General features: G+C 33.8%; 1 protein-coding gene across 1 annotated transcript in view; it reads left to right on the top strand.

Moving 5' to 3' along the window:
- ZC3H6 (zinc finger CCCH-type containing 6) overlaps window positions 1-18,899 on the top strand; it is a 73,828-nt gene that overhangs the window by 41,487 nt on the left and 13,442 nt on the right. Inside the window, exons 4-9 of the mRNA XM_072634671.1 lie at window positions 2,031-2,283; window positions 3,311-3,444; window positions 10,032-10,148; window positions 10,569-10,680; window positions 11,796-11,905; window positions 16,422-16,675. Coding sequence (XP_072490772.1) covers window positions 2,031-2,283; window positions 3,311-3,444; window positions 10,032-10,148; window positions 10,569-10,680; window positions 11,796-11,905; window positions 16,422-16,675 — 980 coding nt within the window. The remainder of the gene's footprint in view (window positions 1-2,030; window positions 2,284-3,310; window positions 3,445-10,031; window positions 10,149-10,568; window positions 10,681-11,795; window positions 11,906-16,421; window positions 16,676-18,899) is intronic.

Here is an 18,899-nt window from a genome sequence, read left to right as displayed (position 1 = left end):
CATACTGTTTATACCTTTATCCCAGTAATTAACAAAGCTGTTGGTTAGCATATGGCCCTGAAGCTATCTACTAGAGACTTCTTTTGAAATTGATACCAAATCTTTAATATCTACTCATTACATCTAGCCATTCAGCAAGTGTTGAAGCTTCCTAACTAAACAATTTTTGACCCTGCAGTTTTCCAATTTTCTGTAAGAATAACATTAAGGATTTTGTTGGATAGTTTGCTAAATTCTGTTTAAACAATCTACAGCAGTCCCTTCCTTTGACTTGTCAGCCTTTTAACACTAGCAGAATAGGAAATGAAGTTAGTTTGGCATGTTTATCTTGACTTTTTTTCCTCCTTTTTTAACATACATAAAAAGATTTATATATATGCTATGCAGGAAAACTATCCCTATAAATACTGTTTCAAAGCAAAGCATATGCATTTGATTTGGTGTATATGTGCTCCTAATAATACTTTATTGATACAGCTTTACCAGAAATGAAACATTATCTTCACCCATGGTTGTAAATTTTTAAAATAAATTTTAATATATTTTGTTAAATTTAGTGTCATTCATGGGTTGTTGGTTTTTTTTTTTTGGTTTGGTTTGGTTTTGTTTTTTTAGCATACTGTAAGACAGTATTTTTGTAATACCAAAACAAGATAGTTAAGATGTAGAGATAGTCCCACATCTCTAATGTTCCTTTTCTTTCTTATCTAAAATTTTGTGATTCTATAATTCTTTAACAGTGTCTGGTACTTAGTAAGTGCTTAATAAGTGCTTTTTGGTTGGTTGATTGATTATTTTTAAGATGAGTCACTGATAGTTCCTTCAAGCAATATTTATTTGAAATTGTTTCTTATCTTTATGAAAAATGAGATTGGGGGGCAGCTAGGTGGCACAGTGGATAGAGCTCTGGACCTGGCATCCATAAGACCTGATTTCAAAGCCAGGCTCAGACACTTAATAGCTATATAACCCAGCACAAGTCACTTAACCTTTGTTTGCCTCAATTTCCTCCACTGTAAAATGGCAATAATAATAATCCCAGGATTGTTGTGAGAATCAAATGAGATAATGTTTGTAAAGCACAACACAGAACCTGTCACATAGTAAGCAACATATAACTGTTAGCTATCATTATTATTATTATGTATTTCATTGACTTTGGTCATTGAGATTTGAGTCTATTGTTGTTGTATTCATCCTTCCTTGCCGAGGAAGACTACCATGCCATCAGAAAAACGATGACATGACTTGCACTTGACTTTGCTTTGAGGGAGGGCTGTGCAGGTCACCAGCCTCACTTTTCCTCCAGAGCCATCTGAGTCCAGTGACCAGGTGTTCATCAGGATGACTGGAGATGGCCCAGGGAGACCTTGGCCTCTTTAGGCCAAGGTCTATTTAGGTACTCATTTAACATTTGTGAATTTCTATAAATGCCAGACTTTTCACATTTTGTTCTTATGCTACTCTGTTCTTTTCTCATTTTGAAAATGTTCATTGTATTATCTCAAAGGATTATGATCCTTTTGATTTTAAGTATTCCTGTGTATGCCTGATCATGCAAATGATCAAAGATGAAAAATAGATGCTATAAGAAATCATATATTTTAATGGTCAGAGGCTAGTTGGTTGTTTTTTTTACCTGTGACATCATTTTTGGTGAAGTGAGGGGGTTGGCACTTGATGATCTCTAAAATCTGTTATAACTTGATAGGCTTTCCGAATAATAATTATTTCATTTATTCTATTTCAGTTCCCAACATCTAGCACAGGACTAGCTCATAGTAGATGCTTGATTGTTGATGTCCGATTGACTGGTGTGTGTATTCTCCTCTGCTGTGACTTTGTAGGGAATACAATTTAGTAATTTGGAATTACTTTTGGGTAGTATGATTGATAAGCAAAAATAAACAGGGCTAGTTAGTACTTATCACCTCTCCCCATCCTCATTGGAAAAGGGAAACAAGTTATTAAGCTGTGCCGTACTTAATTGAAAATTAAAGCTGAAAATGTTTCTTGTCCTTTTCATATAGCATGGACATTTATCAGGAAACTACATGATATCACAGAAAGGTCAGCATAATAAAAAATCAAAAAATAAAGATTATGATGAGTATAGTAACTACAGCGATGACAACTTTGATAACTACAATCAGGAAGCAGAAGAAGATTTTGCTGATCAGCTTAAACAATACAGACAAGCTAAAGAAACCTCAAACCCTGCTTTAGGATCACCATTTCATAAGGAATCTGGGAAAAAACAAGGAATGAAAGGAGTTCAGCCAGGTAAGTATAAAGTTGAAAACAAAATCTGTCAGATGTACTTTTCTATAACAGCATTAAGGAGACAGGTCTTTGGACCTAATCCAAATATGGATTCTAAGGAGAGAGAAATAATGAGACAGTAGTTTGGATTTTTTTTCCAGTTAGGAGATGGCCTAATATAGTTTTTTAATATAGATAATTAAACTTAATGCTATTAGCCTACATTTTTTCTTACTATATATTAATAAATTATGTATATCATTTCTGAATAAGAGAATTATTTTTCTTTCTATGTGAATTATTCTTGTTCATTTATGGAGCATGAAATGAGTATCTAATATGAGATTTTGGACCATTAATCCTTGAATAGTAGAAAGAGTTTTTTGGTCTGAATCTGAATTTTATTGGTATAAGAAACTTACATAGCTTTACAACTATTCTGAAGCTTACAATCTTAGAGAGCAGTCTGTAAGTAAGAGTTAGCCTTAACTGATAAATCAAACTCCCCTTTCCTCCATTTTATGAATTATTCCTCTTCCTTTGTTTTGCTCTGTTCTCTCTTAACTCTTTCTTTGAAGATTTCATGCTGTTTAACAATATCACATGAATTTAAAAGATTAATTTCTGTAAACAGTTTTTTTAATTAGAAAAATGGGGAAGAGTTGATTTGCTACTTAAATTTTTTCATTATCCATTTTTTTCATGTAACAGTAATATGATCCTGAAAAGTTCTGTGTCAATCAGATTCTTGTAAATACTATTTTAAATGAACTGCATAACTTATGCTTTCAGGAGAATATTGTAGTTAATCTTACATAAAGCAAATTATTTTGTATTTACTACCCTTTAACATAACTGTTCTGTAAATATGCTTTTGTTGATCAGCTTTTCATAAAGCAAAACACCCTTGAATTGTTTTTGTATATGCAACTATATAAAAAAAATGGAGAACGCATTGTAAATCACAGATTATTTTGAATATTCTGCCACTAACAAAAGTGTGTATTGTTTATCTATTGCACTTAAAACGTACAATTTTTTTTTTCAGTTGAGCAGAGAAGTAAAAGTTTTAGTGTTTGTCGTGGACGTGGTATGCCGAAGAAACTGAAGCGCAAAGAGCGTGGCAGAGGAAGAGGCAGTAAAGGACCTAATGCTTTCTCTGGAACAGATGGCTTTCAAGAGGTAATAAAAATATAGATGTGAAATAGGGGAGATGCTGAGTTTTTTCCAAAAGCTCTTCTAAATGCAAAGATGTATTTTTTTTTTAAGTCACACAGCAACATGAAAGACTATAAATAAAATGGAGGTTATATTTAATTTTAGTTTTCTTTTCATCAGATAAAATATTGTGATGGAGACTTAATTGAAGGGGACATAACACTTCCAAATAAATGGAATTGAGAGGCAGTATGTCATGGTTGATGGAAGCCTGCCCTTGAAAACAAAAATACCTGGGTTCAAGTCCTACCCCTGGCACATACTGGCTGTGGGATCCTGGCAAGTCATTGAACTTTTCAGTGCTCTGCACAGCTTTGTAAGAATATAAATCACAGAGGACCTGATGACTTGCGTGGGTATAGGGAATTTCCTCACCTAGGAGTTCCCTATACCAGTGAAGTCACAGCTCTAGTTTTTATTCTTATCCTGCATTTGAAATCAAAACTATAAAGCCTTTTTACTTTGGTTTTTCTTCCCTTTTCAAATAGAATGATTAGGAAAGACAAGCTAAAGCCTCTGTAAGAGCAGAACTTTTGGGATGGAATCTAAAAGAGTATGAAGAAGTATGCATCCTATTAACATCATAATAAACTTCAAGTCAAAAAGTATAGAAACTAGCCCTTTCAGCCACCTTAGTCAAATTGTCCCTTAAATCATCTTTTTTCATTAAAATAACCCAGTCAGCATTCATAAGCACTGCCATCATTTAATGTCACTATTTTAAACTATTTTTAAACCAGCGTTATAGCTGTAAGATGGTAATGTTTTTTTTTAATTTCTCAGTTTGAATATGAACAGTTTCAGAATAATTCTTATCATTTATTTTACATTTCTCTCAGACTTTTTCTCTTCATATTATTTTCCATTAGGAAATGTGTATTACTTTTATAAATTTGTTTCAGTTCCCCATAATTCTGTTATAATTTTATCCATTATATTCGCCATTTTATTCCCTTTATTTACTTTACTATTTTATTTACTATATTCACTATTTTCTGCAGTCTCTTTTCTTTTTATTTTTACAACATATTTTTACATTTTGTTTTGACAGTGAAAGGAATGACCAAGTGTTCTAAAGTATAAGACTGTTTCCATTCCCAAAATAATTATTCTGGTCACATGAAAGTATGGGTTAAATCTCTGTTTCTGACAGAATCTTTTAGTAGCTGGAACAATGTAGAGTGCTGGATTTGAAGTTAAAAGGCTTGAATTTGCATTTGTTCTACCATTTACTTCCTACATGTCCTTGGTCAGATTAGTTACACCCTCTGGGGCTCAGTTTCCTCTTCTGTAAAATGAAGAGTTTAAACTAAATGACCAATAAATTCTCTTCCAGCTCTAAATCTTCAGTCTAAATCACTGCAGGAGTATAGAACTAAGACCTGTCTTTTGGTCTAAATTTGTAAGTACCATAGATGTTAATTTTAAAATTCCAGCCAGAGAAACTAATCTAGATCCTTTTGAATTACCTGAGTAAAAAAAAAAGAATAGAGGGAGAGATAGATAGCATTAGATTGGTTTTAAAAACCCTTAGTATAAAAGTGTTTGGAAGGTTACTACTGTTGTTATTTGTTGTTTTTTTGGCAGTAAATATGTGCCTTTGTGATGCTGCTGCCATCTCCTGGTAAATCACAGAACTAAATACAACTTTGAAACTAAGTAAAGCTAAAGCAAAATTTGTTCAAAAAGCAAATATGTATCTAGCCCTTACTATGAATTATATCAACTTAATTCATGTTGACATTCTTGTTATAAAGTGAACCAAAAGATATAACAAAAGCCAAATAAATGGAAATGGCTTCTCTTGTAAAGTCAAATGGGGAAGTTAGAAGAGTTGGTTGCCCAAAGTAATAAAAAACATAACTTTTTGGAATACTTGCTTATCCCATTGATCACTGCTTTTGATGGGTATAAACAAATAGCTATTAAGGTAATTTAAGGTAAATTATAGTGTTATGTACCAACATCCATTGTAGAAGATGAAGTAAAGAAATTACATGTGGAATTTAAAAAACCAAGTCACTTGGTAACTTCAAGGCATACGTGAGCACAAGGTATTACAACAGAAGCTTTTTTGAAAAATAACATTCTGGATCAAAGAGTATTAGAGGTCAAAGAATTGTAACCTATCAAACTTTACACTTACATGTTAGGAATACTTTTAACTGGACACTGGATATGTGGAACATCAGACAACAGACTAACAAAAGAAATTAACCAGATCTTGAGATAAGAAGCAACTGGTTGCAAATGTAACCATTTCAGAATATCTTCACTAAAACTATCTTCTAGTTAGAGCAAACTCTAAAAAGTAAATGCCAAATTGGAAGAAAATTTAAACATGAGAAGATACTATGTATAACAGCAGCTCCAATTCAACCTCTTTATACAAGTGACAGACTCTGAAAAATGAAAAGAAGAAAAAATGGAAAGACATTGTTTCTAATTGGCAGTTTCTGAAGTTTACCTGATGTGAAGCATGAAACAGCTGCTGCAAGAAGAGAGCCAAAAAAGCTGAAAAGTACCTCAGACCACAAAAACACTTAATCTTTTTGCTCAATAGAGAAAAATGGTAACCAAAGGCATATACCTCATCCCTCAATTCAGATGGTCAAACAGAAATCTTTTCACTGTCACATCTAATGGCCTCTTCTCAATCTTAATCTTACTTGACCTTTCTGTGGCATTTAACACTATTGACAACCTTCTAATCTTGGATGCTGTCTCCTCTCTTGGTCTTCATGACACCACTCTTCATTTCTCTTCCTGTCTGATAACTTCTTAACCTCCTCTGTTGGATCATCATCCAAATAAATACCCCTAACTGTGAGTGTACCCTCAAGGCTCTGTCCTTGGCCTTTTCTTCTCTCTACACCCTCACTGGGTATTATCATCAGCTCACATAGGTTTAATGATTATTTCTATGAAGATGATGCCTAAATCTTTAATATCCAGTGCTTCTTTCTCCTAAACTTTAGTTCTGCATTATCAACTGTCTGTTGAATATTTTTAACTCAGTGTCCTGGACACATATCAAATTCAACATATCCAAAATTGATTACTCCCCTGTTCCTGAACCTACTTCTCTTCCTAACTTCCCCATTACTGTCATGAACACTTCCATCTAGTCACCCAACCCTGGGGTCTTTCTCAACACCTTACTCTTAACTCCCCCCATTCAGTCAATTGCCACATCTTCACTTAAAATTGCCAAAAATTCTCTTAAAAAACATTTATTAAGCTCTTAATATGTATCTTTTTTATCTCCACAACATCTCCCCCACATTTGTCCCCTTCTCTCCATCTACATAGTCCCTACCCTGGTTTAGACTTTGTTACCTCTTGCCTGTATTATTACAGCAGCCTTCTGTTTCATCTCTCTATCTCAAATCTCACTCCACTTCAACCCATCCTCCACACAATTGGTAAAACTTTCCTAAAGCATGTTACTCAGTCATTCAACATACATTAAGCAGTTACTATATGCCAATCACTGTAATAAATACTGAGAGTACAAATAAGAAAAAAAAAAAAGTAGTCTCTTCCCTCAAGGAGCATACAATCTAATAAGAGAAGAAAACACACAAAAGGAAGCTAAAAAGGGGATTCAGTTTGGGAGGATGGGGAGGAACAAAATACTCAGCATGGGATGACCTGGTGGAATCCAATCCAAGAAATGAAAGCATGTGGAAAATAAATAGATGACTGGCCTGGGAAGTCTCTTGAAATGGAGACTTTGGGAGGCATTCTTTGCTTTGCCCTCCAGACTTCTAGGCTAATCAGAGGGGCATAAGGTACTGATGAGGTATGAACAGTCCTTGAAAGATGATGTTTCCTGCTGGTGAGGTTTGACAGGGAGATGGGGCATGATCCTGATGGAGTGTAGTTTAAGAGAGTATAGATGTAAGAAATGAAGAGTTGACTGACCTGGGAGCCCTCCTTAAATGGAGGCTTTGGAAGGAGTTCCTTGCTCTACTCTCCAGCCTTCTAATCAGAAGGTTCTGATGAGGTCAGAGTACAAAAACTGATGCAGTCTCACAGGGTGATAAGTTTCGTCATGATGAGGTCTGGCCACATCATGTCTAGGATCAAATATAAACTCCTATTTGCCATTTAAAGCTCTTCACAAATTGAACCCAGTCTTTTTATACATTACTTCCCTCCATGCTTTCTGCAGCTAGTCATACTGGTCATACTAGCTATCCCCACTGATAATACTTCTTCTCCAGTCTCTGTGCCTTTCCCCGACTGTCTTTTATACTTGAAATATATGTTCTCCCTTCTCATCTCCACCTATTAGAACCCCTAGTTTTCCCTCAAGATTTGGCTCCCCTTACTGCATTCTTCAGGAGGCCTTTCCTTATCCTCCCAGCCACTAGTGCTTTCCCCTGCAAAATCATTTTATATCTGTTTGTATGTATTTTACATATTTGCATATACATGTCTCCTCATTAGAACATAAGCCACTTGAGAGCAGAGACTGCTTCATTTTTGTTTTTATATCCCCAGTTCTTAGCACAGTGCCTAGCATGTAATAGATACTCGATAAATGCTTATTGAATGATTAAATGAATTTCACAACTCCACAGGGATAGATAGAAGATTATAAGCAGTATTGCTTGTAAACACACACACACACACACACACACACACACAAAGTTGTTGAGAAAAAGAGCTCAAAGGGAATTTAATTTGAAATCCAGCTAAGCTAAATTATCCTGAGATCATTTGTAGATGAAACCAGTAAAACAGCAAATAGGTAATAGAAGGTGTCTGCCACTACATTTGTATAATCTAGTCTCATCAACAACAGTGAAACTATCATATTTGAATTCTACCACTTTATTATCTTATATATGTAGCATGTGAGGAAATAGCAATGGCATTTGAAAAGATGATGTTGGAAAGAAAAGATAGACCGGGCCAAGCACAATGACCAAGAAAATAATCATTCTGGAGGCAACAAAAATTTAAAGATACTCATGGATCAATTCTCAAGATCAGACAAAGAAGAAAAGATTCCAAAAAGGGAAAGATTATAAACCTTAAAAAATGAAAGCTTAGAAGATATCAGTAACTAATGATCTGCATGCCTGCTTTCTCATCTCTATAATATGAAGGTGGTGTATGCAATCATTGAGTATCTCCTTGATGAAAATATAAGAAGGAAATGGGCAGGTTTGAAAGATAATATTTTATAGTAGAAAATCAGCTGAGAAGTATAAAAAACTGATGTGCCAGTGTATTTTGGGGTTTGAAGATAACATTTGATGAGAAAAGGGATTTCCTTAGCAAGCTGCCTCTTGCATATACATCTGATCTATGTAAGACTTTATGGTGGACAGAACTTGGGAACTTTGTTCGGTGATCATTTCAATATTTTATCAATTAGTAAACATTTAATAAGTGCCTATTATGTATCAGGCACTGCACAAAGTATATTAAATGTGTGTGTGTGTTGTATGTGTGTTTTCCCCATGTCATGGATGATGTACTATGTGGACTCATCTCATTAATAACTCATTGATTAAAAATCATTAAGACTTCAAAAAATACTTTCCTTACAACAATCCATAACTTCTATAGATGAGGAAACTGAGTTTCATTGATGTGAAGATACTTACCCATGGTAACATAAATAACTAATAAGGTTAGAGCTATCCTCCAACTTCAATTCTAGCGGTGTCTCTGAACAAAAATGTTTACTTCAACTCACAGATAGAATCCTGCTAATTGCATTGATCCTCAAAATGCTACAAAGCCCACCCCAGTGAAATTTACAATAATGTAATTTGCCCAGCCTTTCATATTGGAGAAATACATATTGCTTAGATTGATATAAACAAACATGATAGAAGCTATTATTTTGCTTATTTTATAGATGAGGAAACTGAAGCAGACCAGTTCAATCACTTGCTCAGGGTCCCACAGCTAATAAGTATCTGAGGCTGGATTTGAGTTCAAGTTTACTAGACTACATGTCCAGCATTCTACCCACTGTATCACCTAGCTGCCTATAGGGTTTAAGAGTCAAATCAGTCCATAAGCTTTTATTAAGATTTTACTATATGCCAGATATTGTGCAAAGCAAAAAGAAAGTGGGCTATGTCATATTTTTCTCAAAAGTAGTTAAAGAATAAGAAAAAAGAATTACAGTGATTGAATAAATCCTTTATGGAGGATTTCAAGAAAAACATGAACAAAAATCAAATGGAATAAGGAGGTATGGAGTAGTTTCAGAATGTGTTTGTGGAGAAAGTACCAATACTGATAAAATCAACCCATCAAATTATAAACGTCGAATTCTTTATATTAACTCTATTAAAAAATAAGTAAATTACAAGAGATTTCTTTCTCTCTAATTCATTAAGTATGGAGTCAGAATTTCCCATGCTGATGACTTTTGTTTCACAATTCAAAATAAAGAGTTATTCTAAATATCTAACTCTTAACTGCTTTCTTGGACCATGTAGATAGAAATATTTTTTTAAAAAAATAAAGGTTAAATAACATATTCTTTGTAATTTCAAATGGAATTTTTTTGATTATAGGATGGTAAACCTGTGAAAAAATGGGTGAATATGAGTCAAGAGTTCATAAACCAGCATACAGTGGAACATAAAGGAAAACAGATTTGTAAATATTTTCTTGAGGGGAGATGTATTAAGGTAAATATTTAAAAGTACTTATATTTCTGTTTAAATTTCTATATAAGTATTAAATTTTTAAAGTATCATTTTTTTGCCGGTCTAAACTCTTTCATTTTATTTTAAGAAATGTTTTCTATTAGGGAATTTTTAGTAGCTACAGTTTTATTATTGCAGTAAAACTAATTAACCTTTCACAATGCTAAACCTTATATGAAAATGCTATATGCTGATATTCATATGTATAGTTTGCAAAAAGTAGCAGTAAGGCAGTTTATGAAATTTAGCTTTATGAATTGGCTGCCGCCCATTCTTTTTGAGGTTTTAATCAATTTTTTGCACTTAGTAACTCTGATTATTAGAATATTATTGAGATTTTATTATAATGTCATAATTAAGGTACTTAATTTTCAAAACTATTTTTCCTTCTCTTGCATACAGGGAGACCAATGTAAATTTGATCATGATGCAGAGTTGGAGAAAAAAAAGGAAATCTGCAAGTTTTATATACAGGGATATTGCACCAAAGGAGAGAATTGTATTTATATGCACAATATCCTTTGCTGATAAGAGAAAACTAAAAGATTAAGGATGGAATAGGGGTCAGGGAGGGACACAGAAAGGGGAAAAATAAGTTTTTTCTAATAGCTAAAATGGTTTGATTCTAGGTTTGGGAAGGATATACTGTATAAACCCAATTTAATCAGCCTTTCTATTTAATCGAGTACTTTGAATTTCATAAATATCATTGATTAGAAAAAAGGAGTTCTTTCAGAGAAAAATCTAATAAAGACTTTTCAACTCTGATCCAAATGAATCCTTTCTCTTTATCATGATCAAGGAAAAGCTTTGGTGGAAGCTTTGTGTTTGTACCAGGAAAATTTGGCCTAATTTTTGTTGTGTAACTTTAAATATAACATATTGAACCCCTTTAGTTTTTCCATAAATTATAAGGATTTATTGAAAGCTTACTTTCCACATTTACTTTATGTTATTACTGAAAATAACACTTTTGTTTCTTAACCTGTGTTAAGTTTAAAAAGGGTATTTTTTAGTCAGAGCAGAATGAAATGGATGTTAGGAAAAAACTATTAGAAATCACATTTTGTAAGTATTTTTATTTACTCAATGATTGGGAAAGTTACTTCTTGAAATACATATTCATAAATATTGCATTTTTATATATACTATGTAGTTATAGATCTTGGCACAGCCAACAAAAGTTCACAAAAATGTGATTTCTAACACTTTATTTTAGAAATATATTAACACCCAAAATTTAAGTTAAATATTTCATCAAGATAAAAATGTATATTTAGTTGTCTTTTCTAAAAAACACTTAAACTGAGGAAGTTTAAAGTAAGTTCAAATTCTGTTTTTACTACTTAATTATCTGTGTGACCTTGACCAAATCAGTTACCTTCTCATTCTCAGACTCCTTAAATATTGAACAATGAAATAATAATATCTTCCCTCCTAACCTTGTTGTTAGAAGGTTCAAATAAGAAAAAAATACATAAATGTTTCAAAACAGTATGCAGATAGATACATGGTACTATAATTTCAGAAAAATCAGTGCATAGGAGTAAGAAGCCTTCAGTCAGTAAAATGGTTGTAAGATACCGTAGTAAGACTTTGACTTGATCTCTTCCTTAATACTATTTTTACATGAATTTCCTTGCAAATTTTATCATACGGGAGCAAAATGTTACCAAGGAGATAAGTGCAAATTTTCCCATGCTCCTCTCACTAAAGAAACAAAAGAACTTCTGGACAAAGTAAGTAGTATATATGCACTGTAATTCCTGGTATATTCCCTTAGATTGATTTGACTGAAATTTTTACTTATTAAGCTGTGTATTTTTTTTTAAAAGAAAGTGATTTATCAGTCAAACAAGGACTCCTACTCAGCCATTAAAGTGATTTTCTTAAAAACACAAATCTAACCATGTTACCCCTCTCCTCAATAAATTCCACTGGCTTCCTGTTGCCTCCAGGATCAAGTACAAAGTCCTCTGCTTGGCAATTAAAACCCTTAGTAATCTAACCCCATCCTACCTTTCCAGTTTTTACCCCTTACTCCTCACCATGTATTCTTTGGTCCAATGACTCTGACCTCCTGGCTATTCTATACTCCATCTCTTAGCTCTGAGCATTTTATCTGGTTGTTTCCTATGTCTAGAATGCCCTCCCTGCTCATCTCTGCCTAGTGTCTTCCCTGACTTCCATTAAGTCCCAGCTAAAATCCTGTCTTCTGCAGGAACTTTCTCAACCCCTGTTAATTCTAGTGCCTTCCCTCTGTTAATAATTTCCTACTTTTCCTGTATATATCTTGCTTTGTATATATTTCTATGCTTGTTTTTTCCTTCATTGGATTGTGAGCTTCCCCATTGAATTAAGGGCAGACACTATCTTTTGCCTCTTTTTGTATCCCCAATACTGAGCATGGTACCTGCCAAATAGTTGGTGCTTAATAAATGTTTATTGATTGATTGATAGTCATGGGAAAGGACTATACATATTGCCTCCACATTATCACCATCCACTCAGTTCTTAACCTTTTGCAATCTGGCTTCTGATTCTATTGATTTATAGAAATTCTTCCGCCAGAAGTTATCAATGGCCTCTTGATCACTAGACCTAACGGACTTTTCTAGTCCTCATACCCCTGACCTCTGCTAATTTCAGACAGTTAAGCATCACTTTTTCCAAAATCCTCTTTCCTCTCTTGGCTTCCATAATCCTGAACCTTTCCCACCTCTCTGACCATTCATTCCTTTTCATTCTCCTTTTTAAAATCATTATCCATCTCTAAATATATATTATTCCACCCCCCCCAAAAAACTGTCCTTTACTCCTTTCCCTCCATATGACCTCTTGCTTAATGATTTCACTCACTCCCATAGGTTATCATCTCTACACAAATGATTTCCAGATTTCTGTGTACAGCACTGATCTTTTTCCTAAATTCCAAACCTTTATCAGAGGACATTCCCTTTGACATTTCAAACTCAACATTTCTAAAACAGAACTTGTTGTCTTCCTTCCCATATATCCACCCTACCTTCCAGTTATTTCTTTTGAAGATTGACATCCTCCTAGTAATCTAGCTCCATTCTGACCATCATCCTAGGTTCTTCCCTCTTCTTCAACTCCTTCTATTTAGTCAGTTGTCATATCCCATTTATTTTACTACTACAACTCTCACATCAGTTAATTCATTGTAATTCAGCCTTCGTTATTTGGCACAGATATCTCTTTCTCTTCATTAATGTGGCTATAATCCTTGTTTAGACCCTTGTCACATCATGCGCTATCATATCATGACTATTTTAAAGCCTCCTAATTGGTCTTCCTGATTTCGTTCACTAATTCATCATGCACAAAGTTGACAGAATAATTTTTCTAGAGCACAGTCTTGACCATGTCATCAACCCCTATTCAGAAAATCTCCAGTGACTTCTGACTGCCTTTTGGATAAAATAATAAATTCTTCATCCTAGATTTTAAGGCTCTCTATAATCTAATTCCAGCCTCCCTTTCCATTTTTATTTTATATCACTTTCCATCATGTATATTATAGCTAAACTAGATTGCATTTCTCTGAATTTATTCTCTCTTTTCCCTTTGTACTTTTCACAGGTTATTCCCATTCCTGAAATGTACTCCCTCCTTATCTCTGTCTCTCAGAAACATTAAATTCTACTAATGATTAAGTGCAGTTTAGGTGTCACTTCTCCATGAAATATTTTCTCATTCCCTAGTTGTATCATTTAGTAAATCTTTTTCTATTTATTTATTTATGTACATGTCATATTCCCACAGTAGAATGTAAGTTCCATAAGGTCAAAGATTCTCTTTTTTTGTCATTATATTTCCAGAATGCCTTTGCACAGAATAGGTATTTAATGAATATTTGTTCAATTGATTCGAATTGAATTTGGTTCAAATTGGAATGAGTTTATTATGTTTTCACTGAGAGTGTGACAAAAAAATTTAAATTGTTTTAAGAAAATTTTTATAAATTAAAAATTGTTTCCCTTCCCCAGGAAAATTCTTTAAGAGAGGAAGAAACTATTAGAAATTTATAGTTCTTCACTGAATTTCATAATTTTGAACAGATTGTATATCTTGAGATATGATGTGTCATTATAGTCATCAACCCTCTGGTGCTTTCGAAATGTAATTATTCATTCTGGATACATGATATCAAGATAGAATTACTATCATTATTACTGGTTTTGTGACAATGAATCTTAATTTCTTATCTGCAAAATGAAAGTAATAAGATATCCACTACTGTTTCTTTGGTTAAGGAGAAACATTTATGTAAGTGTGCATTATTACTATCAGCATGGCTCAGAGTTCCATTGAGTTATGCATGTCTTAGGCGGGTAATGAAAAAGACCTGACATTTTTGGGTAATTAGATATCTAGAGGTCGAAATAATATCATGCTTCTGGGATTTAAAAGCAAATTGAAATAGACAGGAGTGATTCAATAAATATTTGAAGTATAAATTCTGCAATATGTGTTAAGTTCCTACTATAAACAAGATATTGTGCTTGGTTCTGGGGATATATTAATAGATATAGCATAAATCCTACTCTCAAATTACTTATAATCCAACGGTATAAAAAGTACACAAATAAATGTATTACCATGGTAAGCAACATAAATGCAAAGTCCATGCAAATACTATAAGAAATTTGAGGGTTAGGGAGGTCAGCAAAGGCTTCAAGGAGTAAGTAAGTAGGATCTAGGTTGGAGGTTGAAGAAAGGGGAGGACTTCAGTAGATGGGGGTAGAGAGTATAATACAAAGCCATGGAGATGGGAGAGGGGAGAATAAGAATGGGGGAAGGCAGAGTAATTCTGTTTAGTTGGCATGTAAAAGATAGAAAGGTTGGCAATTTGAGGTTAGACTGGATAGTTTTGAACTGAATTGTGAAAGGTATTACCTTCTACTATCAGGAGTTTATACTTCATAAATTAGACAGTAGGGAGCCATTGAAAGTTTTTAATAGAGATGCATCAAAATTTGTCAGGCAGCAGTGTGGTGAATGGATTGTAGAAAGGGTAGAATTGGAGGCAGGAAGACTAGCTAAGAGACTATTGCAATAATATAAGAAAGAAGAAGTAAGCACCTAAACAAGGGGTGGTGGTTGTGGGAGTAGAGATAAAAGGCCAGATACAAGAGAAATTGAAGAAGTAGGATTGGTAAGACTTGGCAACTGTTTCAGTGTGTGGGAAGAGGGAGAAGAAAGAACCAAAGGCAATTCTAAGACTATGAGATTGAGAAAATGAAGGCATCATTGCCAGAAATAGAAAATCTAGAGGGAGGACCTTGTTTAGGGAGGAATATAATAAGTTCTGTTTTAGACATTATTTTAAGTGAAAATGGGACATAGAGATAGAAGTATACAGCAGGCAGTTAAAAATATGGTTTTGGCTCTCTGCAGAGAATTTAAGAAGTGAGAATAGGAATTTGGGAGTTATCTGCATGAAGGTAATAATTCAGTCTATGGGAGATAATAATAAAGAGAAAAGAGGACAATAATAGAGGAGAAAAGAGGCTGCTCCTAGCAGTTACACTACTAAAGAATCATACTGAGACTTCTAAGAATTACAATTTTTTAACAACTGCTTTAGAGCACTGCACTTGGAGTCCAAGGATTTAGATTCATATTTCAGCTCTGCCAGTTACTTGCGATATGAACTTAAAGAAGACCCTGTATGAAAAGAAGGTTAGGATCCAGCAAAAGAGGCAGAATGTATTGGTTAAAAATACAAATTAACCATGAGAGTATAGCATTAAGGAAACCAACAGAAGGAAAGGCTATCAAGGTAATGGCATTGTCCACAGAGTTATATGATGCTGAGTTCAAAAAAAGATTACAGACAAAAAGATGATACGGAATTTAGTGACCTTGAGAGAGTTCACTGAAGTAGTAAAGATTGAAAGTAAATTACAAGGGATTGAGTCAGTGGTAGAGAGAGCAAGTAAAGTCTTTACTAGAGTGTGATGGAAAAGACAGTGATGATAGTTTAAGAGGAAACAATGGGAAATTAAGGAAAGATGTTTTGTTTTTTGTTAAGATAATGGAGCTGTCTGAACATATTTGTAACCTGAGGGGAAAGACTCAGGAAAGAGGGAATGGAGCAATATAAAATAACATCTTTAGAATGAATGACACAGCATTAGGAATTATTCAGAGGTCAAATAATACCCTCATCAGGAATTTTTTTTCATGATAGAATCGGTTGCACAAAATGATGATGTAATTTTCTTTTAGGTCCTGAATACTGAAGAAGAACCACAAAATGAAGATGAAAGAGAGTTAGAAGAACTTAGAAGGCGTGGCATTGCTCCTCTTCCTAAACCACCTCCGGGAGTTGGCCTTTTGCCAACCCCACCAGAGCATTTTTCATTTTCAGAATCAGAAGATAATTTTCAAGGAGATCTTTCTGATGAATTCAAGAAAATTCCATCTCTCTTTGAAATAGTTGTAAAACCTACTGTGGATTTAGCACACAAAATTGGAAAGAAGTAAGTCAGAATTCCAATCATAGTAAAATACTATGCTTTTGAACAAAGGTCTGATTCTCATGTACAATGAAACCACCTTCTCTGCTCTCCATATGATCTTTGTACTTAATTTGTTAACTAATTGAACAAATGTTATTTGTTAGGGTTTTTTTTTTTCCATTTCAATGAATAACTTTGTCCTTGTGATTTCAGCCTTGATTTTGTTTTGTCTAGTCCTCCCTATACTGTTCCTCCCATGATTTTTATGCTACCTTGGAAGATCCCAGACATTTTAATATGGAGATGAAAGCTCTTTTTCATGAAATTACAAATGTACCTTTCCCAGGTCCGGCAGTATGAAGGGTGGCTAATGATTTCACCTTTTAGTTTTCCTCCAACCTTCCCCATTTCAAGGCATCATCCAACAATCTAGCAATTTGCCAAAACCTGAATTGTTTCTGGCACCATCTTTTTACCCTTTTCCAGTATGGTACCAGTAAAATGTTTGTGGCTGCTCCTAGAAGTTACACTACTAAAGAATGATACCAAGACTTCTCTCTAAGAATTACAATTTTTTAACAACTGCTTTAGAGCGCTGCACTTGGAGTCCAAGGATTTAGATTCATACTTCAGCTCTGCCAGTTACTTGCGATATGAACTTAAATCACTTAATCTCTCTGAGCTGCAATTTCTTCATTTATAAAATGGCAGTAATGATATTTTGACTACCTACCTACTGATGTCATAGGATTTAGAACTGAAAGAGACCTTAAAGCTCATCTGAGTCCAGCATTCTGATTTCATAAATGAGATCTCTGGAGCACAGAAAGGTTATAACTTTGCCAAGGACACATAGGTAGTTTGTAGCAAGACAGATTTAAACCTAAGTCCTCAGATTCTTACAGAGTTGTAAGGAAAGTGCTTTGTAAAGTATTGCCTAATTGTGAATAATTTTTATGATTATCATCTAACAAGCAATCTTCTTCCATTGTATTCTCAAGATATTTCTAAACTTCAGTATCCTCACAATAGTCATTGAGGCTAGTGCTTAAATTTTTGTGTGTGGCAAGAAGCCTTTATTCAACTATTATCAGGATTAGGGTGAGAGTCAACTATTGGTTTTCCCAAATTTCCTGCATTAGTCTCTGTGATATTTTTAAAAGATCATAGATAACTTCCTTCTCATTTTGGAACTGTTTTTGTAAGTTTAACATTTTCATGAGGGAATAAAGGAATCAGCTGCTAGCTACCTTTAATCTTATATGCCCTAATAATTGGCTGTGTGTTATTCAGGAATTTCTAAATGCTCCCATTTTCCTCTTCTCCAGACTTCTTCTGAAAAAATAGAGGGAAGATAAAGCAGCAGTGGATCTCAAAGTACCATAATGTTGCTGTTCTTTTGGACCAAAACATGTGACTACCTAAATCAATAGATAGAAATTATTGTAACTGAACATATCAAAAATACTTACAACTACTATGTAAAGCTTGCCCTATATACTTCAATTTTAATATGAATTTACTGCTAGTCCATCCAAATGAATTCAAGTAGTACCATAATGATAGGTTAGATGTTTGGTAATGTGAATAAGTGGAATTCCCCACTTCTTTATTTATTCAGTGACCCAAATGATAAATAATAATAAGTAAATAATAAGCTAATGAATAACTATAGGGCTATTCATTATCAGAAGGAAATAACCCATAAAACCCATCAAAGAAAATGTGGGTAAAATGATGCATTAGTTAAAAAGTGAAAAAGTATATTAGGACAGGACTAATTCTGATGTGTATTTTCCCTTTCAGTATATATGATTCTTACAGACTAAAAGAAACAGAAAACCCCCAAAAGTTATTGGATGACATCCAGTTATATTGAAGTGCTAATAACAATCTCTCACAGGAAGCTTTAAGTCTTACAGGTCATTTTATATGTATTTCATTTAATCTTCCTGATGTTAATATTGCTGTGCCCACCTTACTGTTAAAACAACTGAAGATGAAAGAAGTTAAACTGTTTGCCAAAAATCACATACTTAGTAGATAAGCTAAGATTTAATTAAGCTCTAACCCCAAATCCAGTGCTTTTTTCTGCAACACCAAAGTGCCTTCCCCAAAGAATCATGAACTGCTTAAACTTTATATCTTTCTACCACTTCTCAAAGTGTTCTGCACAGTGGGTGCTATTAAATTTTAAATTGAATTGAAGGGAATTACCAATTTTACACATTATAAAAGATATCTG

The sequence above is a fragment of the Notamacropus eugenii genome, chromosome 1, assembly GCF_028372415.1.
Source record: "Notamacropus eugenii isolate mMacEug1 chromosome 1, mMacEug1.pri_v2, whole genome shotgun sequence".
NCBI lineage: Eukaryota > Metazoa > Chordata > Mammalia > Diprotodontia > Macropodidae > Notamacropus > Notamacropus eugenii.
The sequence above is the reverse complement of the archived record's forward strand: the minus strand, read 5'-3'. Positions and strand labels throughout refer to the sequence as shown.